The following is a 25407-nucleotide window of genomic DNA, read 5'->3' as shown; positions in this document are numbered from 1 at the left end:
TTCTCCTCACTCCCCTTCCCCCAACCATCCGAACTCCACCCTCTACCCTCGACCAACCCCTTACCCTCTCTCGCCCCAAGGAATCATCCACTCTCACGCTAAAGAATTCCCTCTACCTATCCCTTTATTAACAGCAAGGGCTAAAATGCTCCCTTCCAGGATTTTTTCTTCCCAAAAAATGCCGTACGTAACGCATTTGCTAATGATGAAATACGCAAATTTTACCACATTCACAGTATTCGAACAAAGCGAAAATCCATCCATAAATAATTAATTTTCTCGTAGAACATCAAGTTAAAATATAGTGGGTAGATTTTTCCAGGCGTTCCTGTGGCAGTGCATGATATATCCTTTTTGTAATAGTTTATTATGCAAATGATCTTTAAAATGCTTGAGTTACCGCAGCTAGAGTCGTAATTTGTCATAAATATAAACAGGTATACAACAATGGCCCGTGGGGTATGGCATTAATTTGAGCGTGAATTTCAAATTTGGTTCCACAATAGAGAGGCAAATGAAAAGAAAATAGGGCACACTCCTGTTTTGAAATTGTTTTCAGGAGGCAATAATTATATTTTAAGTATCCTGTGCAACAAGGCTCCGTAGTGATAAAGTAAACGCATCTGCCAATCTGGCGGAAGAACAATTATTAAAATAAACGTTGGTACTATCACCACAGCATTATAAGCCAGAATTATAAGGTAATTAGCACTTTATTTTCATAGAGGTATTTATTATCAAGAATTTTAACTATTTTCTAGAAGGACGGACGAATTTCGTAATCATAAAATTATCTGCACTTTTTATTTTCTTCGATTTTCGCGTAAACCTTTTTGTCATCACTTGAAATTATAATTTTTAATTTTTTTGCATTGCGCAAAAATTGATTCGATTGATTGGTTGGCTAATTTATATATATACATACATATGTATAAATTAAACAATATATAATACATATATATATATATAAATATATATATAGTACATTGCACAGTAAAAAACAATATAGAAACACAAAAAAAGATCACTCACACGTTATTCTGCTGCCAGCAGTCATTACTTCTCTATCTTCCGATGAAGACAGAGTAGAATTACGTCGAAATTATCAAGAAATAACGTGTGAGTGATCTTTTTTGTGTTTCTATATTGATTGTTACTGTGGAATGTACTATTCGGCACTTCCGTGTTACGTCGACGAAATCATCTATACATATATATATCTATATATATATATAATTATATATATATATATATATATACATATATATATATACATATATATATACATATACATATATATACATATATATATACATATATATATATATATACATATATATACATATATACATATATATATATATACACATTCAAACACGAAATCCCGCCAAACGGCGAATAAATACTCATATATACAGAAACAGATATAAGGAAAAGGGATAGGAACACATATAAAGGACGAACACAACAGAGGTGGGGAAGGCGGAATCGAACGGATCACAAGAGTAAAAATATTTCCTAAACCGGGACTCGAACACCGGATCTTTCCACTTGCCGGGCGGATGCTCTTAACCACTTGAGCTATCGAGGATAGTCAATTTACCCTGAGATCCGTGGGTCTAATATGTCGCCAAGCGCCCCGATTCTTTCAGCCAAGCCAAGATAATATATCAATAGATCAAGCCAATATATATATATATATATATATATATATATATATATATATATATATATATATATATATATACATATGTATATAAGAAAAGTATTTTCTGTACTGGAATTATGAAAATTTATGCTTTATTTTTTCCTACTAACTTCGTCCGCCCACTCTCCCGACCGATCTTCCTTTATCCCTCTCTTCATAAAATTATTTTCCGCCGCGTCCGCCCTCCGCCTACTCGGGACTCTCCCCTGGCTGCGTGGGCTCACGCTAGGGTGACTCCTTCGTCCCCGTTCGCCCTAGTTACGCCCACGATGTGAATGCAACTCCTACTCACCCTGTGAGCTCCCTCCCCCGAGGAAAAATGTACATACATACCGCCAGCCTACAAGCGTGTGCTCGGTATCCGAAGAACTGACTCGGTGCCCCTAGGGTGAGGTGGGGCTCATGAAACGGGATGGGAAGGGTGCTCGGGAGAAGGGTGAGTATAGAGAGAGAGATAGTGAGGCATAGCGACCGCGTCCGGCCGCTCTGAGGTTCCAGGGCAGGGCAACAAAATCTCATCCAACGAATGGGTGGACGTTCCAGCGGATCCGAAGAATTACCGAGGGCACCACTAGGGACTGGAGTATAAACACTAATAAAACTCCTCATTGAAAAAAACACCACAGTTATGAACTCGAAGGTTGTTTTGATAGCTTAGGTTGGAGTTCATCTCGTGCTAATACCTGCGGTGTGCGAAATCAACTCATCAGAGGGTGAAGCCATATCCCTTCCTCGCGACTCCCTTCGGTTTCACACCCAGCTTGAAACATCTTCAAGACCTCTCCGGAAATCCATAGAAATGTGTTGAAATTTTAATTGAAAGCAATGGACTCTCCAACCGTGTTTTATGGATATCCATGGAAAATATCTGAAAATTTCGAAGTAAGTGAGGAAGATAACAAGGTTTGGCTTAAGCTGAGAGTGCCCAGAGACGGCTCACTGGATCCCTCCCGGGCTCTTCAATCAGTATTCTGGCACTCCACTCATTCTATTGCCAGGTCCCTATTGAAAAATCTCAAAATATTAAATCGTGCTATCCCTTTCGTTAAGGCTAAGTGAGAATTCCTATGGCATTCCCGGGAAATTCTCCGATATTATAATTTACCGTGTCTCAGAGTAACATGACTTCTAGATACAAGGCCCCCCCTTTAAAATTCAATTTTTTGCGTGAATTCAGCGTATAAAATCTTATCAAAATGAAACCACTTAATAAACTCAATACTTTATCGATTTATATACAATAAAAGTAAAAAAAAAGATTCCAATAAGATCTACATTGGAATATTTTCAATGAGCCTCATAAATATGAGACTAGAGGGCAGATATTGTGGCGCTATGAGAGAGCGATACGATTACTTTGTCGGATTGAATTACTAACTTAAGGAATTTTTGGATAATGAGTAAATATTGGAGCCTCTGGAAAACGCCGACTGATATGACGTACTCTGAACTGAATTTAAACAGAAAGAACGTTGTTTGGTTAGAGACACCTTACTCACATAACATATTTGCAAGAAAAATGATCTAGGAAAATTATAAGGAAAGTCCCAAATTTATCGCACAAAAAAGATATTAGAAAATATTAAATGAAGGCAAAAATAATTATTCCGAAGCAGTAATCTGATTAGAGGACCCACTGGAGCTCAATGGGTTCTCAAATCACATTTTATCTTATCAAACAAACCCCAGTATTGCGAGCTCACTAGTATGACAACCATGGATACGATCGATGCTGGAGCACGGATGAAATTAACTAACCTTACTACGTTATGCGTCATGAAGCGATTTCATTTTCCAAAAACTGCTTATAAATTGATTTTGATTGAGCTAAAAATAATCTGCCCTTCCTCTTCTGCTTTTAAAGGGGCATAAAAAGAACAGGAATTCCTTATTTTGAATTGCGTTTCAGTAAAGTAATGCGGCCTTCTCTCCGTTAAGTAAATAATTATTTTAATGATTAGATAAATTTTGAAAGTTTCATCATTGTTGTAATTCTTAAATTTCGGATTATTCAAAATTAGCGATCATTCTTATATTTATATAATTGTTGTGATTTAAAAGTAATCATGATTGCGTTGTTTAGTGACATCATTTTTCAGACATTAATGACATCTTTTTATCATAACATTTTATTTTCTCAATAAACCCTCAATGCCATGATCTAGTACCTACTCCATGTAGGTCACTTCTCATTTTTCTATTCCTCTCCTATTCCTCTCCCATTTCATTGGCTCTAAGCATATGAATCAGAGCGATCAGGAAATATACAAGAATATTAAATAAAGCACTTCTTAAAATAAATTTAAATATATAAATTTAAACATGATAATAGAGAGGAGGAGAGAAATATGAGAAATAGGTGTAATAAAAACGCATATGGAAGAACAAAGTATTTTCTTTTCTAGTACGGAACGTTTCCACAAACTGAAGCCTTCAACCATCATATTCGAGAAATAGGTGATCAAAACACATCAGTTAGCGGAGATATAAATTAATTAGGATTCTGAAAGTGAGTGGAATAGTAAAAAACTTATCTCTTATCCATACCCGCAGTTGCTTCATACTAAAGGTAAGTGATTTACGTTGAAGTGGTGCAAAACACATAGTTTAAAGGCCTGAACACATATTTATCGATTCCAATTATACCACGGTTATCCTTACTTTCTTATAAATAACTCAATTAGTATTACACGCGAGGTGTAGATTCATGAGCAGTGAGTGTTACAGTTTCGTCTGGTAAGGGTTTCTCTTGAAACATAAATTAGAGGGATCTGACCCTCTGGGCTTTGTTTGTTCTGGGTATTGATTTGGTAAATCGGTCTTTTCCTTTGAAAACTGTGCATCAAGCCTCGTTGTAACAATGAGATCCTTACGCCAAGCTGGCAGTAAAACAAAAGAGTAAATCCGGGATGCGCACTATTGCGCAATACAGGTAGGTGGTACCTTGACGTGGGATTTGAGCACGAGTGTATGAGTAATTTCGTCCGCTAACTACGCGCGTATGAATAAATTTTATGCGCGGAACTTTAAAAAAATAAAAGTCCCACAGAAAATATTTTACAGCGGACTTAACGATAAAAAATGGGCGTCCATTGCGACACGAATGTCGTAAATCTCCACCTTAGCTTCTTTCCTCTCGATGAGGGCCCGCTAAGCTGAACTTTTTTTTAAACTGGCCACGGGGTTATTATCTCGAGGGCTAGGGCATTTTAAAACTGAGTTATGCATATTTAATGCGTGAAATTTGAAGCACTAAACACTAGCTACAAGATTCAAATTCCTACACGTACAATTGGAATAATTTGGTAATTACAGGAACTAGTTATTCTGCAAGTATTGATTATAGCTTGCATCGGTTAGGATGGAAAAACTTTAAGTATTACATGACAAATTTGAACTATTTTGTCTATGAAACTTACCAGCCACGAATGACGCATTTTAAAAAATGACCACAATCAAGAAAATGATGCATCGACGGTTACCAGGGTTTAAAATGCATCTACTATCAAGTTAAAAAATGTCAAATTGTCATCGATTTTCTCTGAAAATCTGATGAACGAGAGTGACTTGATAGCATCACACTAAGATAAACTAATCAACCACTCTGAAGGAGACCATTCATTTTGTAGTGAATGAAAATGTATAGCGTTTCAGAAAATTTATTGTGTTACTGTACCATCTGGTAGAGAAGGATATTTTCCGAGATTTTATTTAAATCTAAATCCTCCCTTACTTTAAAAAAATACCCTCAACGACTAAGCAGATAATCCGCATTCGGAAGGCAAAATATTATCACCTGGACGTGTTAGACCTTGACCTGAATAAGGTATGCGATAAACTTAATTTTATCACATTATCACTTTGAGATTGGAGGGGTTTAACAATCAAGACACTCGCAGTTGGCCAGAATACGTGCTAAGTAAAGCAGCTCACGGACAAGTGGTTGGAAGAGATGACAAAAACCCTGAGTGCAGAATTTTCCCACTTTCAAAAATACGCTCCGAGCGATAATTTCACCCTTCACCAAGCGACGGAACACTCGTCACTGCCTGAAAAGTTCATACAAGAGTAAAACAGAAAAATTTTGCTAAGGAATCAGTCCGCTCACTACTTAAACAACTTCGGACATCCCGTGGCGCTTATCAAGTAGGTATGAGGGAGAACGGCAAGTAAAGACCACCCAGAAATGAATTGTTCTCTGAGAGCGTGGTTACAAAACTAGAAAAGGTATTAAGAGAAAAATTAACTTAAAGCAAAGAAATTTTTATTGAAAGAAAGAAACTAATGAGCAGGACGAGGAGTGAAGACATCTAATGCATCAGTGGCATTTTTAATATAAAAGCCACAGTTTAAGCGCTTAAAAAATTTGGTCTTGGAGGGAAGACGGATGAAATCTTTTTTGAGACTTGGCTGTTGAGGGGATAAGAATAGTAATTAAAATAGACAGGTAAACATACTGAGGCGTGTTAGTCTTGGTAGGGAAAGAGATACTATAAATCAGGAAGAGATAATTCGGAGCAGGCAGAGTAGATGGTTGATATATTGAGAAGATATGATTTGTTAATGGGTGCTATACATGGAACTTCGTTGCGTAAGAAGATAAGAAAAGGGAGTGGATTAGGCTATTTACGCAGCATAAAGTAGGATAGGATTTTACAGAGTTTAAGAATACAAAAATGTACAGGAAATTTTTTGGATACAACAGATTTATTTGTAAAAAAAAACCACTTGTAGTTTTTGGATACCTGCCAAAACGTATTTTTACGCAAAAACTGCACCAAACACGTGAAAAAGAAGTTCGCCTAGGCAAGGAAGAGACCAGGTCTAAACCCGTATATGCACCCCTTTTGAAATTCATTTGGTAAATTTTTTCTCCTTCAATTCCCTTTAAATACTCAAGCAACTACCCCTCCATCACATCTATCACCACTAAAACGCAACCCGAAGGCACAGTAGGCCTCATTTCATCAAAAGCTTAGCGCGGGGATATGCTTGAAAGGATTGTTATTTCGTCCGTACGTTTCAAATTATTTTACCCCGCCACATCTGTGGCCATTACATTACACATCCCCTCCGATTTCACACTCGCTTTGTTCAGAGGCAAAGTGAGACCTAGCGCTCTCCAGGGTGCGATCTCCGCATCCCTTCCAGCTCACGCGTTCCCGGGGGATTAAAGAACGTTACCTCTACCTCCCTCCCAATCAAAGAAGGGGACGGCTGAAAACGATATAAAGGACCCCCGGAAGGGGTCAAAATAGACCTAGACCATATTCTGCGTGAGAGAAGTTGGATTTTCAATAACCCAAAAATAATTATAAAACCCTACGCCGTAGTTCTCAGAACTTCAGCATGAGGTTGGCTCGAAACTTACGTAAAGGGTAAAGGGTGAAATGTTTATTGCTAGTTAAAGTTAGGTAGGATCTTTTAACCTATGATTCCACCACGTAAACGATAAAACAAACGGGAAAACACGCTAAAATCTGCGGATTCTAGAAAATTAAGCATACGCCCACCGGACTTCCCAGCTTCATTACCAACTTGTTTTGCTCGTGGCTACCAAGAAATTGGATTCAGTATAATTTGAATTCTATACTATCTTTTCATTTCATAAAGAGTTCAGGCTTCATAAAACTCGTCTAGTTTGCTATGAGACCGACGTATGTGTAAAATTAAGTTTCTTTGTAGAGTAACGGCATAGCAACGGTAAAAAACACCGCCATCAAACCCAGCCGAGCTTGCTTTGGAATACTGAAACAGAAAGAGGAAAAGTAGGTATGGAACTGGAGAGGTTAAACACCTAAATGGGTTAATACGATGAGGATGGATAGGAATGACAAGGGAGAGAAGATGAAAGATAAACATACAACCAAAAACATAGTTATGGGAAAAATGTACGAATGACTAAGCAAATTCGAATTTGTAAGAAAATGAATTGAAAAACACCAGGAAGAAACACCAAAGCAGAACAGATAACTTGGGAAAAATCTTGTTCATCTCATATTATCTGTGTGTGAAATATTCATCAAATCGCTGCTTTTAATGCGCATTACTATCAATACTATTTTGCTACACCAATGCAGACCCACAAATTCATTGATTTCAGAAGCAGTTATGCCAATCAGAAACTCAAAAAGTAGGCTAATGATAGTTTACCTCAGAGAAGAGTTTACTTTTTGCGCCACGGCAAAATTGTTTACATTGTCAAATTTTGATTCCACGAGGAAAAGACTCGAATAATCACTGAAGCCTAACTTTTTTACGGCCTCAATTTGCTGTCCCCAAGATTAGTCATAAAATAAAGTCGATTGATGTTCATAAATGTAGAACGGTGAGGTTTAGCTTGCCAAACGTTGGAATAAATGCGACTGGTGGAAAACAGATTTATAGTAATAGCATAATGATGATTCTTCCACAGGGCCTGTGTTGTTCCACGTCGAATATTATACGTACCCTTCCACTATTACTCAGATATAATCTCCAGCAACATTAATTTTTCCAACGACGAACAGAACGACATCTCGGGGTTTTTATATTCCATTACGTTTTATTGCACGATTAAGAATTTATTTATTCTTTACTAGACAGATCAGACAAATCCCTTTCCAATTTCTATATAAAAAAAGATTATCTGTCGAAAGTATTGCAGCAACTAAATTTCAGAGACAAGCCATTTTAATTCTATATTGATTCAATATTGTCTCTTTTATTCTAAAGATCAACTTAAAACAATTTAAATTACAGTTTTTCCCTTAGCGTTAAGATTTATAATCCAATGTTATCATATATTCGAGGCCAGCGATTAAAGAGTAATCACAAACATAGCACAAGAATGAGAGCCAATCGATCGCCTTACGTGCAATCGATTGGCTCTTAATTGGTTAAAAAGGGTTAAAAATTGTCTGTGGGAAAAATGGGAAACCTCATAAATAAATTAACGCGGTTTTGCAGAGAAAAACATGTCTGTGTGAGATTCACATAAAAACTCTTTCTAAGGAGAGATAATTTTCTAAGGCAGCGTGAAATAATATCAGAAAGGGTGGAGCGAACATTCCCCTATAAATAATACTCCAGCGCCTGGAAGATCTTTCCTTAGTAAATGGGGACAAAGATTTAAATTTATGTTCCATAAAAATTCTATTTTATTTCTAAAATTCTATTTCCCTACATGGGTAAAGTGTCTCTGGATATGTAGGGAACAAAAGTTTGAGCTTAAAAAAATGTTCAAATAGCAGGATAAACTAAATAAATTAATTTCATAAAAAGGCTGATCGTCGTGGAAAAGTTAGATCCAAGTGTAAAAAAAAGGTCATGATCATCTAGATTAACACTATAAGACGAATTAGAGAAATCATCCCTTACCACACATCCTAGTTGTGATGTTTTGCAGGGAACCATGTAATTGGAGACGTATAACAGAATAGGACAGACGGAGCAAAACAGGTGTTTATCCGTCACCTGTCGATTACAGGTTTATCCACTGCTTCGATTGATTTCAAAATGAGCTTAAACAGTTCCGCAGAGGAACGTATGAGGGGCAAAAAGGAGCAGGGCGAAAGTAAAAGGTGCCAAATATAGCGCCCGGAGCCCTGGAATGGCAACGGTGCCGGCGTTCCCAGTTTACCCATCATCAACCTTCCCTCCCATTCCCCTTCACGCCTACTCCCTACCGTCACCAGTCCCCCGTTTTGCCCCGCCTTCTCATGGTCCCCTCCCCCACCCAACTCCCTTCACACTTCCCGCTCTCACTATCCCTATTCCCTCCGTTCAATTTACTCGTGCTCTTGTTTACCCTCCGTGAACTCACTCCCCTCCTCGACTCAATCCACACGCCCCGCCCCCCGTCTCTGTGTAACGCACACACATATTCACCGCTGAACGTTTTATCTCCTTCGATGGTGGGTTGGGGAAGGGAACGGAGAGACTGTGGATGGAGAGGGGAGAGAGAGAGAGAGACGGAAAGAGACTTCTCGCTTAATTCCATTCAAAATGAGAGGGACCATTTGTTGTTGACAGAGAAACGTGGGGCGTTTTAAGGGAGGAGGCATGGGGAGGGCTGAAAAAGGGTGGAGTGTGTCAAGAGGGAGGGTCGCCGATGGGGGAGGGAGAGGAGGAGGACGTGGCGGAAGAGGGAGAGGATGGAAATGGAAGGGTTTTGAGTGCCTTCGAGTGTCAGGGAGAGGACTGCGATGATGAAGACCCCTGCGATTGCGGTCAAAACCCTGAGCCCTTCCTTCACCTCTCTCCTTCTCCCTTCCTCAGAACTCCGCGAGAAAGCCCTCCGATCTGAACCCTGCATTAAGGAAGCGTCTTGGCGAGCTAAATTCTTTTGTTTGGGGAGCGTAGGTTAAAGGGTTATGGATAGAGCGTCGTCATCATCATCACTTATCGAAGAATGGTCAACTGCAGGCTCTCAAGCTCTGCTCACTTCCAAGGTAGGCTCCCCTTCATTTTCAAAGAGCTTCTGACATTTACATCTCCCATTCTCCGTTTGAAGTATTCCATTAGTGGCCTCCCACAGTAATTCCTCCCATCCATCTTTTCTTCCATTAATACCTTTAGGAGACTTCCATGTCTTTCCATGAAGCATAAATGTTTGAAGATGAGCGATTCGATAACCGCAAGCCGTTTTGAAATCCGGAGTTCTTTTTGTGAAACGGAGATATCAGTTTCATACGCTTATCTAAGCTGCAGAGAGTCGCAAAAATATGATATTCGGTCAGAAATTAAATGCATAGCGCGTAGTGCCTGCTGCAAATATGTTCTCCAGAAAAAAGATCTCTTTTCAAATAATGAACGGAATTATCGTAATGATATGGTAGCCTAAGAAGAGTTCGATCCACCCATAATTGGAACTAAATCAATTCATTGCTAATCGAAACTTAATAATGAAAGAATATCGAATGTATACATAAATCAAAAGATTCGAATCCAGATACCTGATGATGTCGTCTATGCGTCGGAATCGGTAGTATTATGATAAAGTTTTTTTGTGGGAAAAAATACTAAGTTTATTTATTCATTGCTTAAAATACTCTTCTAAAAGTTGTATAAAAATTCCAACTGATTTCTACAAATATTATGCAAAAAAAATCTGGATAAGAATATTTTTTCACTGGCGCCGCACAACTCTGGTGAGATGAGGTCTGGATTCAAATAATAGTGTGCATTAATCGAGAATGAATAAATCCAATTTATGATATTCTTCGACTGATCTGTTAAGAATTTAAATGACCATGCAAATTAAGTCATTGGCAAAGAATCATTCGCCACATATAAAGCTAATCACGTATTTGCAACAAGATAAGAATTGCTATAGAAACGTAACCAATTTTACTCTTATGCAGTATGAATTTTATTCTGATCGCAGGTTTTGGAATTAATTATTCAGGATTATCCTAAGGAATTTAAAAAATCTCCTCAGTCATTTTAAATTTACAAGTTGAGCTTTCTGCGGGTAATACTTGGCAGAGAAACTTCCAAATTCCAGATAACGCCGGGAAGCATAGATGATGGTTCGTAAGCAACCGCAAGATGGAGCGGCACAAACTCAGCACCAGTGAACGCTCAAATAAGCGGCCGCAGGATCGATTATTTGGCAGTCTCGACCGACGGATGGTAATGTCACCTGCAGATAAAGATCGCCTGTCACCTGTCTTCGTGAAAACTAGGCACAGACAGGAATATCGGGCATAAGCCACTTAGCATCGACCCGGGGCTTTGGGTGAGGCTTCAACGGAAAGAATATAACGCCCTCATACCCTACCAGGAATGCTATATTTTGCTAGTAATGCCTCCTTTAGAATAAACTGCAGGTAGGTAAATACGGGGTTATTGTGAAGTTAGATTAATTTCCCTATTAGATCACGTGAAGCGCAAAGCCACAAGGTTTGTACAACGTTGTTATGATAAATTCAATAGCGAATGTAGATTATTAGAGGAATCAAGTTGGTAATCGCTCCCGGAGCGAAGGTTAAATTAAAAATTAAATCTCTCGCGTAATTTGGAACCAGATCTATTAATTAATTATATCAAAAATGTATCATGCGCTACAAAATACTACGGTGAGAGAGATCATGGCAGTAAGAATGGAGAGATTTAGTGCAGAACCGACATATTCAATGTCATTTTTCCCACGAACGATTAGGGATCAGAATAACTATAAGCAACCACGAAATGAGGAAAGATGTACTTCACTTTTTTCATTCTTAGTAGCCTATTATGTTGCAATTATCTCATTTCGTCTTAGTTATTGTAATTCTTGTTACTAACAGCTCCTATCGTATGCGTTAAGAAGTATACTTAGACTTAGATACCTTATTGCAAGTACATGTAGTTATCATGATCGACATCATTTGCAATTTAAAACATGTATCGCAAATAAAAATTAATATTTTCAATAAAAATTTTCGTTATTATTTTTAATTAATATTCTTAATTTTTGGAATTTCATTCCTGGTGATCAATAACCCCTATCACATATCCTAGCGATGGCTTGCAGGGAAGCATATAGATGTAAATAAACCTCTACCTTCTACCTCATCAGTCAAACTCCCCTGAATTATCACGAAGTTTTGCTCACATTTCCTTTCATCTGCGGTAGTGTAATCAAAATGCACCCCTAATGGCATGTCTTTCCACGTCCGGCTTCAAGACTTGCAAGTCATCGAAGCAATGGGAGAGACGGTACACCCTCCTCCTCGATCGTTAAAACATATGAGGCAGCCATTAAGACGAAATTAAGTTTCTTTCAAGACTTTCCCCCATTTAGGAAATGAATTTCTCGTAAAAGCTAATCTCCCTCGTCATGGATAAAGAAAATATCTTCTTCAAACTACCTCCAATACCATTTTCTTGTGACAATTTCCCACCAAATTAACCTTACTCCCTTCCGTCAACAAAATGGACTGTCATCCAAAGGGGAAATATTACCTCTAGTACTACACAGCTGAGCAGATAATTAAGAAAAACTTTGACAAATGAGGCGTGATGTAATCCGTGACTGCCATCAGTTTAAATTAAATATTTTATTTTTAGCCATCAGTCTCCGCAAACCCATTGTAGGATATAAACTTAAGGGTTAAAGACTCGAGATTCTTGGCGAAGAGGGATTAAAACGTCAGAATAAGGGGAGTGAAATTGTTAATTAATGTTCCGGAGATGAAAAAGTTATCTATTAGCATATTTAGGGGACTTTTATGGAAATCCAGTGCCAACGACTCCTCCTCATCCCGCCATATCCTTTCGCTGGGGGAAATGCGATGCTTTGATCTCACCCCGACAAATATCCCCATCCGATACTCGTCTTTGCTATCTAATCAAGCGACTTACCTGTGTGTCCTTCTCTGCCACATCGAGTCCTCCTCCCTCCGCCCGTTCATCTCTCCCTCACCCTACTCCCCTCCCCTAAGACAAAACACGCCTGTATATCCGTCAACATTCCATCCACCCTCTCTCCTGTTCTCGCCTCCGCCTCTACACTGTCCCATACCCCACGTCCCACACCCTACCGCCCATCCCTTCTCCCCTACCACCAACCCGTGACGTGCCCTGTTTTCCTTCATCTCGCGCGCACTTCCCACCTCGTCGTATCCCCCTCTCCCGCTCTCTCCAAACCGAAACGACGAGCTATTCGGAAAATTTCAAGCCCACTCGTCGCACTCGTTTCGAGGGAGCTGGCGACGACGTGATGGCACGGGAAGGCGGAAAAGTGAGGACCCTCCTGGGGGTCCGCCTCTGCTTTAGGCATCCTGTGGCACCACACGCTTTGAATTCGACACAGGCGTAGACATAGTCGGGGAAAGGAGTCGGCTTCCCAGATCTTTGACTACCCCTTAACTATCCAACACATGCAAATTATTCGTCGCTTTCCGCTCTAATATCATTAGGTTCCCATCACCGGACCGATACGAGTCGGAGTTATAGTCAGGGAAGAATTCGCTTGGCTAGATTATCGGCAAACCTTTCACTAGGCGACGATTGTTAAATATGTGTCCTTTCTCGCACCAATATTGTTAGATTTCCTTTACTAAAACAACACGTTTAACGTAAGATAAGAAAGTGACTGTCGTTATTCAAGCATACTCGTGGATAAGTCATTGCGGTAGGTAAAAAAAATCGATTCCATTGAGCGTTCATTCGATTTAACAAGAAATTGAAGGATTTCAAATCAGCGAACGGATTTCATTAAAAATATTATTTTCGTTCGTTTCAATCGAAAACGATATATCTACACTATGATTGAATGCTAAAATAAATAAATTTCTCTGGGATTCAAATAACAGGGAGGAGGAGAACGCAGATAACAAAACGGCTAACTGCGGTTGACAGTGGAGCAGATGAAAATATGCCCGGAAAAGTTTGGCTGAAAGGCGATGGATCGATGACCACGCTTGCCAATGCTCATCGCTAACCGAGTTGTTGATAATCGCATCACATTGGAGATGGTTGAAACATATTTTGATAGCATGTTTTTACCTTTCACGAAGGAACGGTTTCATATCGAACAAAAATATTTTTCTCACGAATGATTCATGCTTCAGAAGAATGAACATGGGCGTCTAAATAAATGAGTTCTGAAACCAATTGCACTCGTTTAATCCAGAAATTTTGTTTTTTTTTCGGGGACGCTCACAATCTTTCCTGCGATAACCTACGCTACCTTGAAATCTGTATGAGATATTTTGTGAGCATGTTATGCACTTTGCAATAAATGAAGGAAAGGAACTTTTATGGAATGTTTGAAAGAAGCTGAACAACAAATAAAAGATAACATTTACTCGACAAATTCAATTCATATCGTTTTATCTCTAACGCCTCAACTGCACATCTCCATTCTCTTCGACGATTTCAAAAGAATAGCCCTGTTTAGTCTTTACAGAGAAAGAAATTTAAACCGGATACGAAACCATAGTGGAAGAAAGATATTCAACCTAAAATGCACAATATCGTGGGGTAGCAAGAGTCACACGGAGAACGTTTCGTCCCAAACGGCTACTCTAGAAAATAGAATCGCGTCCATTTAACGGCAAGTATTTTAACTCCATTGGAATAATGGTGACATTGTGCTCGCTTTACTGTACTTTAATGGGTAATTTGCAGCGGAGCAATCCCACTGGAGCATCTGACTGCAAATCTTTCCGAACTGTTCTTGAAAACAATTCAGGAACTCGTAGCGAAAGAATGGTATTGCGCGATATATGATTGCATGGCTGACAGACTGGGAGATGTAAGAACAGTTCTCATCATTGCAAAACCTCGTTCAATTTCCACATTTGTACGCGAATTCTTGTTTCCCTGGTCGAGAATCAGACAATATTTAGATTAAAATTCATGGCGTTGATTGTTTGCATTTATTAAAAATTAAATTAACATCAAAATGCGTGAATTTTAAAAAGTTTCAATATTTGTTTAGTTTACGTAAATATGCATGGATTAGGTGTGAAGACATGCGTCTTAAGATCTTGAATACTTCATATTGACAATGCGCACTTAGCTGGTCAAAAAGGAATAGGTCTTGGTTAACTTCCATGTTTCTCTGAAATTATTTCAATTAAAAGTTAATGTGGCACGATGGAAATGCGATATTTAGTACGGTCAATCACTTCTTTTTATAATACCCAAATTAAAACGTGAATGCTTCATTTAATACTAAATAAATGTTGTCTTATTGCAGAAAACACTCAATTTAATTGTACTTAATAATATGAAATCATTAAATATGATAATACACATTGCCTGGAATAAATGTTCATTCTCGAGATACAGCAAACATGCAGGATTGAGGATTACTACATTTTTGGCCTTACCTAATTGGTCTTTGCAATCACGAAAGCGATGTCGCCCGGTATTCAAACAAAATTCCACAAAATGATGAATATGTAGTACTGCGGGAATACTAATTACATCACCATTATGGACCCATTGGTCCATTTTTACCATTGCCCTCGCTTCACTTCAATTAAGTTTTATTGATCTGAATTTGTGAGAGAATACCTTTCTTGCTATAAAATCGTTGTAACCGCTACCCGTATCGCTTCGATTTACCCAGAAGCCACATTAGAAAACCAATACTCCCAGAGGCACAAAAAGAGTCAAACATGAGCGACATTTTGCGGAAACAAAACGCTTCCGCGCACTCTAGTGTCCGCGGATTAATATTTATTGACCCCATTGTTACACATTTCCGTGGGAAATGAAGCAGCAGTGCAGCGGGCAGCCGAGCGCGACCCTATCGATTATTCTGGAACAAACGAGCAACACATCAACGGCTCTTGCGACTCGCTCTGTCCTCATTATACTACACCTCAATGGCAGACCGCACCACCGGATTATCAGCAATTATGATGGCGTGTTTAGCAAAAAGGAGATAACATTTGGGTACGGCGTGGAGCGATTGAAGCTAACGCCGTTGGGTATGAGTGAAGGGTAAGGAAAACCCATTGGAAGCAAACTTGACGAGCACCATCTACAAATTTATGTTAAAGACCGAGAAAATAGGTTTGGAAAACACATAAATAGAAATTTGGATGGATGATTTGGTTGCTACTTAAAAGTTCTCTCCTTGTTATGTTAACGCCGTCGAAGAGATGGCGAAGGAAAATGCAAGCAATCATGCACGAATTCCGTTTTCTATCCGAAAATGCTGACTTGCACAACGCTGTTGATAAAAAATCAACTCATAAATCGACTTTAAGAAGCTAAGCTCCACATAAAAGCTTTAATTTAGTCTAAGACATAGTGAATCTACTACCTTTACCGTGAGAATCAAAATGGAATGGGGAAATCTTTGAGTTAAACCGTGAATAAAATGACATCCCTTATTCAATCGGTGGTCAGATTTTTCCTGCGTCTGGGAAGTGAAAATGCAATGAGGATGTAAAAATAAACAATGCCAAATAAGTATTTACCTTAATTGTTTCCCTGAGAATTGCAATTTCCCTTGTCAAGTGCTCGTTCTCCGCAAAGAGCGCCTCCATCTGTTGTTGCATCTCCATACTCGGGTTTCTCATCCTCATCCGGAGCTCCTCCTCCAGCTGACGGACTAGCATTGCTTGTTTCTGTGGAAATAAGAGAACAAAGAGCGGAAATTAATTCACAATCTCAAAGGTACAAAGGGCTGTTGAAGGAAGAAACAGAGACTTCTGCAAGGTAGCTAAATTTCATCGAAGGACTATAGAGTCAGGTTGAATGCTACCTAATCAAGTTTAGGAAAAAAATACTTTGGTGTGTCCAATATTTGAACTCAGTCTCTAATATCCATCAACATACACGTGAGTCTCTCAGTTTACCAAGCTGCGCGGTTGTGAATTGTTCCCTAAAGTCAATTTTGCATTGCACTATAATGTCAAGTAAAATTTCGTTAACGTTAGTGAAACTGTCGAACCATATTCAATGTTATTAACGATAATTGCAAAAGGTAGCTTGTACTGCGTGTCGATTTATGTTTTTTATGTGGACAATGACATAAAAAATTGACGAATCATAATGTATTACAGCCAGGAGTTGTCCTGAATTTCATACTTTCTCAAAAAGCGTTATGCTTCGTGAAAAATGCGAAACTTATCACCAGCCGGCGATAACGCTGTAAATACGTTGGATGCGAATCAGTCTCAGGTCGTTTTATTCCATACTACCGCTGCATATTTCACTGGGCTTGGAACCCAAAGGTAAATTAATTATGAGAAAATATATATATATAAAACTTGAACAGCAACAAACAATATAGGAACACATAAAAAGAAAACTAGCACGTTATGTCTTAATAATTTCGACGGAATTTAGCTCCGTCTTCCTCAGAAGAAAAAGTAGTGCTGATGTATATATATTATATATATATATATATATATATATATATATATATATATATATATATATATATACACATACAAACATACATACATATATATACATATATATTTAAAGAGATGTGAGAAGGGGATCGAGATGGTGCGGGGGCTAGCGTACTGGCTTCCCACCCAGAGGGCCCGGGTTCAAATCCCGGCGGTGTTGAATATTTTTCAGAGGTATCTCGATCCCTGCTTGAGGTGCTTTGTGGAGGGCACTTTGAGTGAGTACGCCGTCCGTCGGATGGGACGTTAAGCCGCGGACCCCTTGGCGCCTTTCGTAAAGAGTAGGCTAATGCCGACGCCGGGTTTCTCTCCACCCTTCATCCTTTCCTATCCATCCCCTATGGAGCAAATGACCTCAGCTGTCGGTCGCCTCCCCTCAAAACTACTACTACTACTACTACGAGATGTGAGAAAGAATAGTGTCCAAGGACAACCATCGTCTCCTATTAGAAAACAGTCACGGCTAGAAATCTTCGTAATAAGCTGAATACCCTATTTTCCCTATATAGTTTTTTCCATAAAATATAAATGCCAAGGGAATGTTAGAATTGTTCAAACATCTCTTATCAATAGAAAAAGTCGCGCTACTTTGGCTAAAATAATAAAAAAGGTGCGATACTAAATAATTTGCTTTGAAATAAACGAATAATGACAATAATTATTGTATCACACAGCTTCGCCAATAGTGAGAATATATTTTTGTCTCACATAATGAATGTCCTCGGGTAGCGGAAATCATATCTGAGGATAGAAATTTGGATCCTTTTGATGTCGCATGCCTGGTATGGAATCAACCCCTGCCGCACACTCCTGCGGTGGATTACAGAGTATAAACGACAGCACCCGAATTCAAAATCGGGGCATTACGGTCAGTGGTCGAACATCCTGATTACTGAGTGGTATATGGTGGAGTGTAATTGGTTAAATAAACCCCAGCTAACATATTTCAGATAGTCAATTATACGGAATCGCAAATTAATCCCTAAAGGAGGAGGGAGATAATGGGCTGGAGGGAAATGAAAAAATAAAAAGAGAGTTACTTCACTCACTTACTTGGGAAAATCAATAAACGCCAATGAGCTAAATCCCTGAGGAAAATGAACAAATATATTTTTTAAAACACGGATATATGCTCTTGGTCGCCTACCTAACAAGGCATTTTAACTAACTTCGTAGTCTGAGGCGTGATATGTTGAAATTATAGCATAACAAGAGCTGATGATCATGAGTGCATCGAAACCGGTCGTGAAATATATTAAAATCTAGTGGAAAAGTGTCATCATGTGTTCATAATTAAGGTATTATAAATTCTCTGGACATATTTCCCCAGATTACTTTGCTGAGAGAATACATGAAACTAAAGAGAAAACGAGGAGATAATACATAATATAGAACCTAATAACAAAAACTAACCCCTCCCTCCAAATCATTATTCGCAGTAGTGGTTATTAGGGTAGGTGACCAACAGGAGAGGTCATTTGCGCCAGAAGGAATAGGTGGGTGTTTCGCTAGGGGTTCAGGGAATGGAGGAAGGGTGGAGAGAAAACCGGCTTTGGCATTAGCATACTCTTAACGAAAAGCGCCAAGGGGTTCACAATTTAACCTGCCATCCGACGGACAGTGTACTCACATAAAGTTCTCTCCACTTAGCACCCCAAGTGGGGATCGGGATACCCCTGAAAAATTCGGCCCCACCAAGATTCGAACCCGGACCCCCGGGGTGGGAAGCCAGTTCCTTAAATACCACACCATCCCTACTCCTCATCTATCCATTATATAGTTACGTTGGCAAAATTGATTTGACGGCCTGATATTTTTAGATTGAAAGTTATTGTGTATGGGTTGTAAAACATAAGGATGTACCCCATCAGCTGCATGTAACGGGGTTAGCCCTTGAAACTGCGGCGAGCGATTGAATTTAGCACAAGGCTGTTGTTAAACAGCTATACGCAAGGATAAAAAATTCGGTGGTGGTGAGGATGAGCCGAGGCAGTGAGTTGAACAGTGAGAAAAATACCAATTATACGAGTATTTCAGCTGGGAAATAAGCTCAATAGAAAGGGAAATAGGTAATATACCCATAACAAATCCATTTACCTTAATGGTTTCAGGAATAATTTTGTGAAGTTAATGCTCACGAAAAGATGAATTGTGTTCACCCACTAAAACTGACCTCCAAAACCCTCCCCTGCTTCCTACCCTCCGCCAAAGAGTATTTACGGTTGTAAAAGGTTACAACTGAAGATGACAGCTAGGCGTAAATTAGTTTTACCTAAATAAAATTTTAGCGGGGGGAATACAGAGTGGCACTCATTTCGTATGACCTATTTAGCTACCTGAAAGAAACACTGTCTAAGCACTATTTAGGAGAAGAACCCACCTAAGCCAAACCTTAACTTTTTTTTATTTTCCAATGAAAAGAAATTGGCCCATCTCTCCGAATTTTAGTTTCACCACCAACGGAATCCGTGGCATTATTTCGAGCGACCTCTTTCGCCTGAGCGCGGTTCGCACGGTGCGGGGCTGATGCGAACATCGACAGTTTCGATTGACGGACTCGACCGCACTCCACTCGGGAGAGCAGCAGACTGCAGTGCACATTGCCTCTTTTGGGCGCCGATCCCGGCGGCGTCCAGCGATCGTTTTTTTGGAACGCGAAAAAAATCTGTGGGACTTCATTACACTCGGAGCGGGCACGGATCTTCACCGAGCCCCTCGCTCAATCTCCTCTTCCCTCGGCTACGACTGGGAAAGAAGACCGAGCCAGCAAAGAGGGACATCGGCCCCACCCCTCCCTCGGGAGACGAGATTTGTGAAGGGAGAGACGCAGTCGGGAGTTTTTACGGTGCCGAGAGACGAGAAAGGACGAAGGACGTTAAGGTGGGCGTTTTACGCGGAGATGGGAAAGGGCATTAGCCCGATGAGAGCTGCAAGGCGAGCATTATGGCTGGGGGGCAGTCATTAACGCGCGCATTAGTAGCCCAAAGACCACTAGTTCGTAACGGTCATTCAAGCTATCCTAGGCATCAAAATGGACTTCTCCTAAGGCACTTTTTGATCCATTAACATTGGGTAAACTAGCGACCAGTACCTTAGCATTTCTACGCAAGCACTTATATCCTCCTACAGATCATGGCCACGAGGTGCGAATTTGACAAAAATATATTCTTTGCACAATAAAAGAATATATAGCAGAGGTCCTTGATACACATCTTCATCACCGCCGAGCCCTTCGTTGCCTCATGGCTCGTTTGCAATAAAATCATCCTTCATTTTCTTCTCGTAACTCATCCTTGGCCGACTTGGTAGTTCTTCTCATCTATACTACCTTCTCCGTCTTTGCTAAGCTATCATTTCTCGCGTTTTTCAAATTGGTTTTCCTTTTATTCTTGCCTACGACTTCCATTATCTTCCATCTCACCTGTTCTTCCGATATGTTAATCGGCCCGTTAATTTTTTTACCTTCGTTATTCTTGTGCAGCACCGCAAGAAATTCCACTGCTCCGATTCTTTTCTTTGTCGACGATATCGCTCACGTAATTAGAAAGTATACCTCAACGCCACATACGGCAGCCTATTCTCAGGAGTTAGGATTTGACAGGACCGAGAAAGAGAGTTTTCACGGGGAAGGGGGGGGGGGGTCGAGAACAACTTGGCGAGGGAGTAAGGCGACCGTTTTACTCGGGAGATGGGGGAGGGCATTAGCCTAACACGATCTGTATGACGAGCGTCATGGTTCCAGGTAGTGAGAGAGAGGGTCGGAGAGAGGGGAAGGCGGGCACAAAAAATGAACACGTAAGGTTCTTCCTCACTTGCAATTTGTTAAACTTCCCCGGCTCCTCCTCTCCGGTCTGGAGCGGAAACTGGGGGCGGGGGTAGGGCAGTGGGAGGATTAAGGCTTGAGTGAAAGGGGGTGTGACGGGGATGGAGGTTTTAATTAAGAGGAAGAGGCCGTGGGGGATGGGCCGAGTGGGAGTGGAATTAAAGCGAGGTGAAAGAGGACGGGGGGGGGTTGAGAGGCGCGAGGTTTACTGGAGACGGCGAAGGGGTCGGAAGGGGGGGCCGAGGGGGTCGGGATGGGAAGAGAGTGCGGAGAGGAGAGACGGACGAAGCGGGCCGCGTGCCGCTTAAACGGGTGGCCGGGGAACAATGGGAATGGAATCGGAAGAAAGGTGGTCTAAAACTTACGCATTCATCCCGGGGGCTATTTTAACAGCGATTCCCCTTTTCTCTTGAGCACCTGAGTCCGATAGAAACGTTTCCGATGCCGTGGTTATACCGGGGGAATTAAAAACACAATAAAATGGTGATGGTACCTGATAGGAAATGCCTATGCGGGTTAAGGACTAAAAGTGAAATTGTGGGAAATATTTTTGAGAAAACTTAATGCTAAGGATACAGCAATATAATGGCCATGTTTTCTTGTCGATATAAGTGCTTACTCCTACTCTATACAAATTCCCTTGGTTAAATAATTTTTTTAAATTGTGGATTTGCCAGTAAAGATATCTTAACATTAATCGGTTCTTAATTATTAAAAAGTTTGAGTAGCAGTTGATAGTTGAGACTGAGACTTTGTGGAAGTTCTTACAAATGAAAGAGTATAAAAAATGAACATTATAGTGTTCCACCGTTAAAGATGCTTTTTTATGTCGGACATATTTCAATATTTTAAAGTTTCACGACTAAGTTCCACATGGTAAATTTTAAAACTTTACGCAGAATATCTGAAGATACTTCAGGGTAAGGAAACATATTGTGCATAAAGAAATCGCTTTCTGTAGAGGAACACTAAAGGCTTCATTCCTAAGTTCATTAAAAATATATTGGTTTTTATTCATAGATACAAAGTACGCCCCAAGTATATAAAAGTTAATTACTCTGAAGGTTGGTTTTTACGATTTTTGACTTTCTTATTTAATAGAAATAGAGTTCCTTTCATTCATCGGCATATAAACGAATTGTATTTCAGGTGTCGATTTGCTCATATTGTATATGCCAATGAGAAATCAAATTAGCTCATTCATGGATATTTTACATCACGTATCCCTTGGATTCAACATAAATTGCGTCTAGAAGAGGGATTTTATGCAATTTCACCTTTTTTTAGGACGCTCAAGACGGAATAACATGGATAACCGTCGCGACGGATCGATTTTTGATCCTCTTTTTCTTCCCATCGGGGTATTGGTTACAATGGCGCGGTACTTCCTTCCACGGATACGGCCTTCGAAAACCCGATGCCAACCCGGAGACGAGAACTCAACGTTAACTCATTTGATTACTTGAGTCCATGAACTCACGCTCTAGAGACAGACGACGAGAGATTCTCTCTTCAAAACCACATTACCGCTCTCCTCTTCGGTTGCAAAGGAGGCATCGAGTCGCGAGGGCAGAAATGAGAGCATCTGAAGCCATAAGTACCCGCATTACTTTCCTCGACGACGCATAAGATGAATTACAATGGCGCTATCACCCCGTGACGATCATCTCGAAGATTGTCCGGGTCCCTACGACCCCCTGGCTCACATAACCCAAGCCGAGGGAAGGGGGCACGTAAGTGCGGGGACGGTGCGCGACGGTCGTATCTCCGACTCGCGATGAAGTCGCAAGGGGGCACTTAAAGTAGCGTATGGACACTTCACTCCATCATCGAGATGCCGCGGTTAACTTTTTAATAACGAGAAGCCAACCGCTCTCCGCAAATGTTGCAACCGAAGGACTGGAGGCACTTCGGCAATGCACACGCCGAGAATATTCCATGGAATAGATTTAGGGCGAAACGCGAGACTAGGGACGCAGAAAAAATTTTCACAAAAGTGCGCGTTGACAGAATAATTTACCAAGTCCTTACTTAGGTGCTATAAAAACACTCACTTAAATTTTGTTTTCACGTTCGCAAATGACAAATACCACGGCCTGCGGCGTTATCCATTTCGGTTTCATATGTTTGTGCGGTGATATTGATTTAAACAAATATTCATAATAAAAAATAACAACACCATCAAAGTTCATTTCATTCCAAAAATGAGCCTGGGTAAGTTTTTCTTACCGAAATCCGCCATTCACACTCGTTTCTGAGTAATGCGTGATAGTTGCTATTCGTATCAACTGCTAATGCAAGTGTCATCTCCTCTATTAAAGGGTTTTAGTGAACTTAAAGAATGAAAACACACCGTCCCATAGCTTCATGAGTACATTCTTGCTCTTTTTAAAATTGCATGAAGCTTGCCGTAGATTTTTCTCCTGGAAGAATTCGAAGATACCGATACTTAAATGAATTCTGACATTAAAGAGAAAAACAAGCGTTTCAGCCGACCAAAATATTGGTGGAATTCCAAATAGCCTGGCAGTATACTATGCGATACAAACCGGAGCTATTTCCAAAATTATTTTTTGCAGGTTACATAGAAGCGCATATCGTATTTATGAAGAAATAAGTTCTATTGTTATCAGTACGATATATCAAATCTGTTATATTAAGTACATGCACGGGCCAGCGTTTCTTTAAGAAAAGTTTCGCAATACCAATTAAGGATAAGAAGTAATTATCACCCGCAAAAGAGCTATCGCACAATTAATGACTTAAAAGCGTTTAAATAAACCTCATTATTCCAAAGTGCCAAATACTTGTTTTCCAAAGTTTTTTCGTGGGGATGACATGGAATACTGGTAATCACATGTAAGTATGTGCATAGTTAAACTTTTCGGTATTATGAATTACCTAATGAAGAGTGAATAACTCATGCAGATCCTGTATGGCCCAGGATAAGAGAAATGAATGTTAAATATTATAAAGTAAATAGTATGTTAACTTAAAATGGAGCACCATATAAATTAACAATATCCTCTCGATTTCATGCATACAGAAGTAATACAAACTGCTGAAAATTGTTGCAGAAGCAGCAAGACTACAACTGATTTTACATGAAAGAATTAATATTTAGAAGAATGAATTACGTTAGGACGTTTCGACACCGTTATCATTTCCAAGTAAAATTGTTCTAACAACTTTAGGAGTCTTCAGGCCACGTGCTTTAGACCATTTAGCATAACCAAATTCACGCCAGTAAATTGTATACGGTGCATCAAGCACTCACCTTTGGGAGAGTGCTTAAAATTCATAGTCACGCATTAAAGCGATAGCTATTCCAAACCTAGCCGAGTGTTTGGAAGTCTCAGGAGATATTCCGCCGGCAGTTGTACGGCCTGCTCCTCCGGGTAATTGATTCAATAACTGCGCCGATGAGAGAAAATAGGGTAACTTTTAAGCAAATACGCACTTGCGCAGTGAATTCCAGATGGCGAAAAAATACGGCGGTTAACTCTAGGTATCCAGACGCCGCCGCGATGGACACAGTTTACTTGTGAAGCCCGAATGGGTATCAATGAACAATGAGCCGCCACCCCCCCTCCCGACCCTGGCACGACCCCAACCAAGGCGCCTTCCGGGGAATCTAATAATTAGCCCCTCTTTGTCAGTGACGTCAAACCAATCAGAGGCGAGGGGGAGGCCCGGCCCTTCTACACGACACTGTGAGAGTCTTGCGTTAACGTGATTAAACCAAAACCCCTCGGCGGGGGTTCCCTCAGCGCCACATTGGCGCCAGCGTCTTGCGGAAGGAGCAATCATTAAGGCCATTTACGAAGTCTCCAAAGTAGATCCATCTGCGGCACTGTCGCCTAAGATAGGAGAGCTGATTAGCCATTAAGAGTTGCGCAGGAAGTAAACCAACGTTATACCAATATGAAACCTCCGAAATGGGAGACTGCGGAGAAGAGTCAACCTAATTCAAGGCCAGAAATGGGCTAAGTGAGAACGAAGAAGAGTTAAGGTTTGCTGTAGTGGAG

At 40.1% G+C, this 25407-nt stretch overlaps 1 protein-coding gene across 5 annotated transcripts in view; it reads right to left on the bottom strand.

Moving 5' to 3' along the window:
* Positions 1-25407, bottom strand: part of brp (ELKS/RAB6-interacting/CAST family member bruchpilot) — a 490885-nt gene that overhangs the window by 172044 nt on the left and 293434 nt on the right. For all 5 annotated transcript variants that reach the window (XM_071598643.1, XM_071598644.1, XM_071598645.1 and 2 more), the window contains exon 2: positions 16615-16764. In XM_071598643.1, the coding sequence (XP_071454744.1) occupies positions 16615-16764 (150 nt within the window). The remainder of the gene's footprint in view (positions 1-16614; positions 16765-25407) is intronic.

The sequence above is a fragment of the Hetaerina americana genome, unplaced genomic scaffold (assembly GCF_022747635.1).
Source record: "Hetaerina americana unplaced genomic scaffold, ioHetAmer1.1.p SCAF_10, whole genome shotgun sequence".
In the NCBI taxonomy this organism is placed as follows: domain Eukaryota; kingdom Metazoa; phylum Arthropoda; class Insecta; order Odonata; family Calopterygidae; genus Hetaerina; species Hetaerina americana.
The sequence above is the reverse complement of the archived record's forward strand: the minus strand, read 5'-3'. Positions and strand labels throughout refer to the sequence as shown.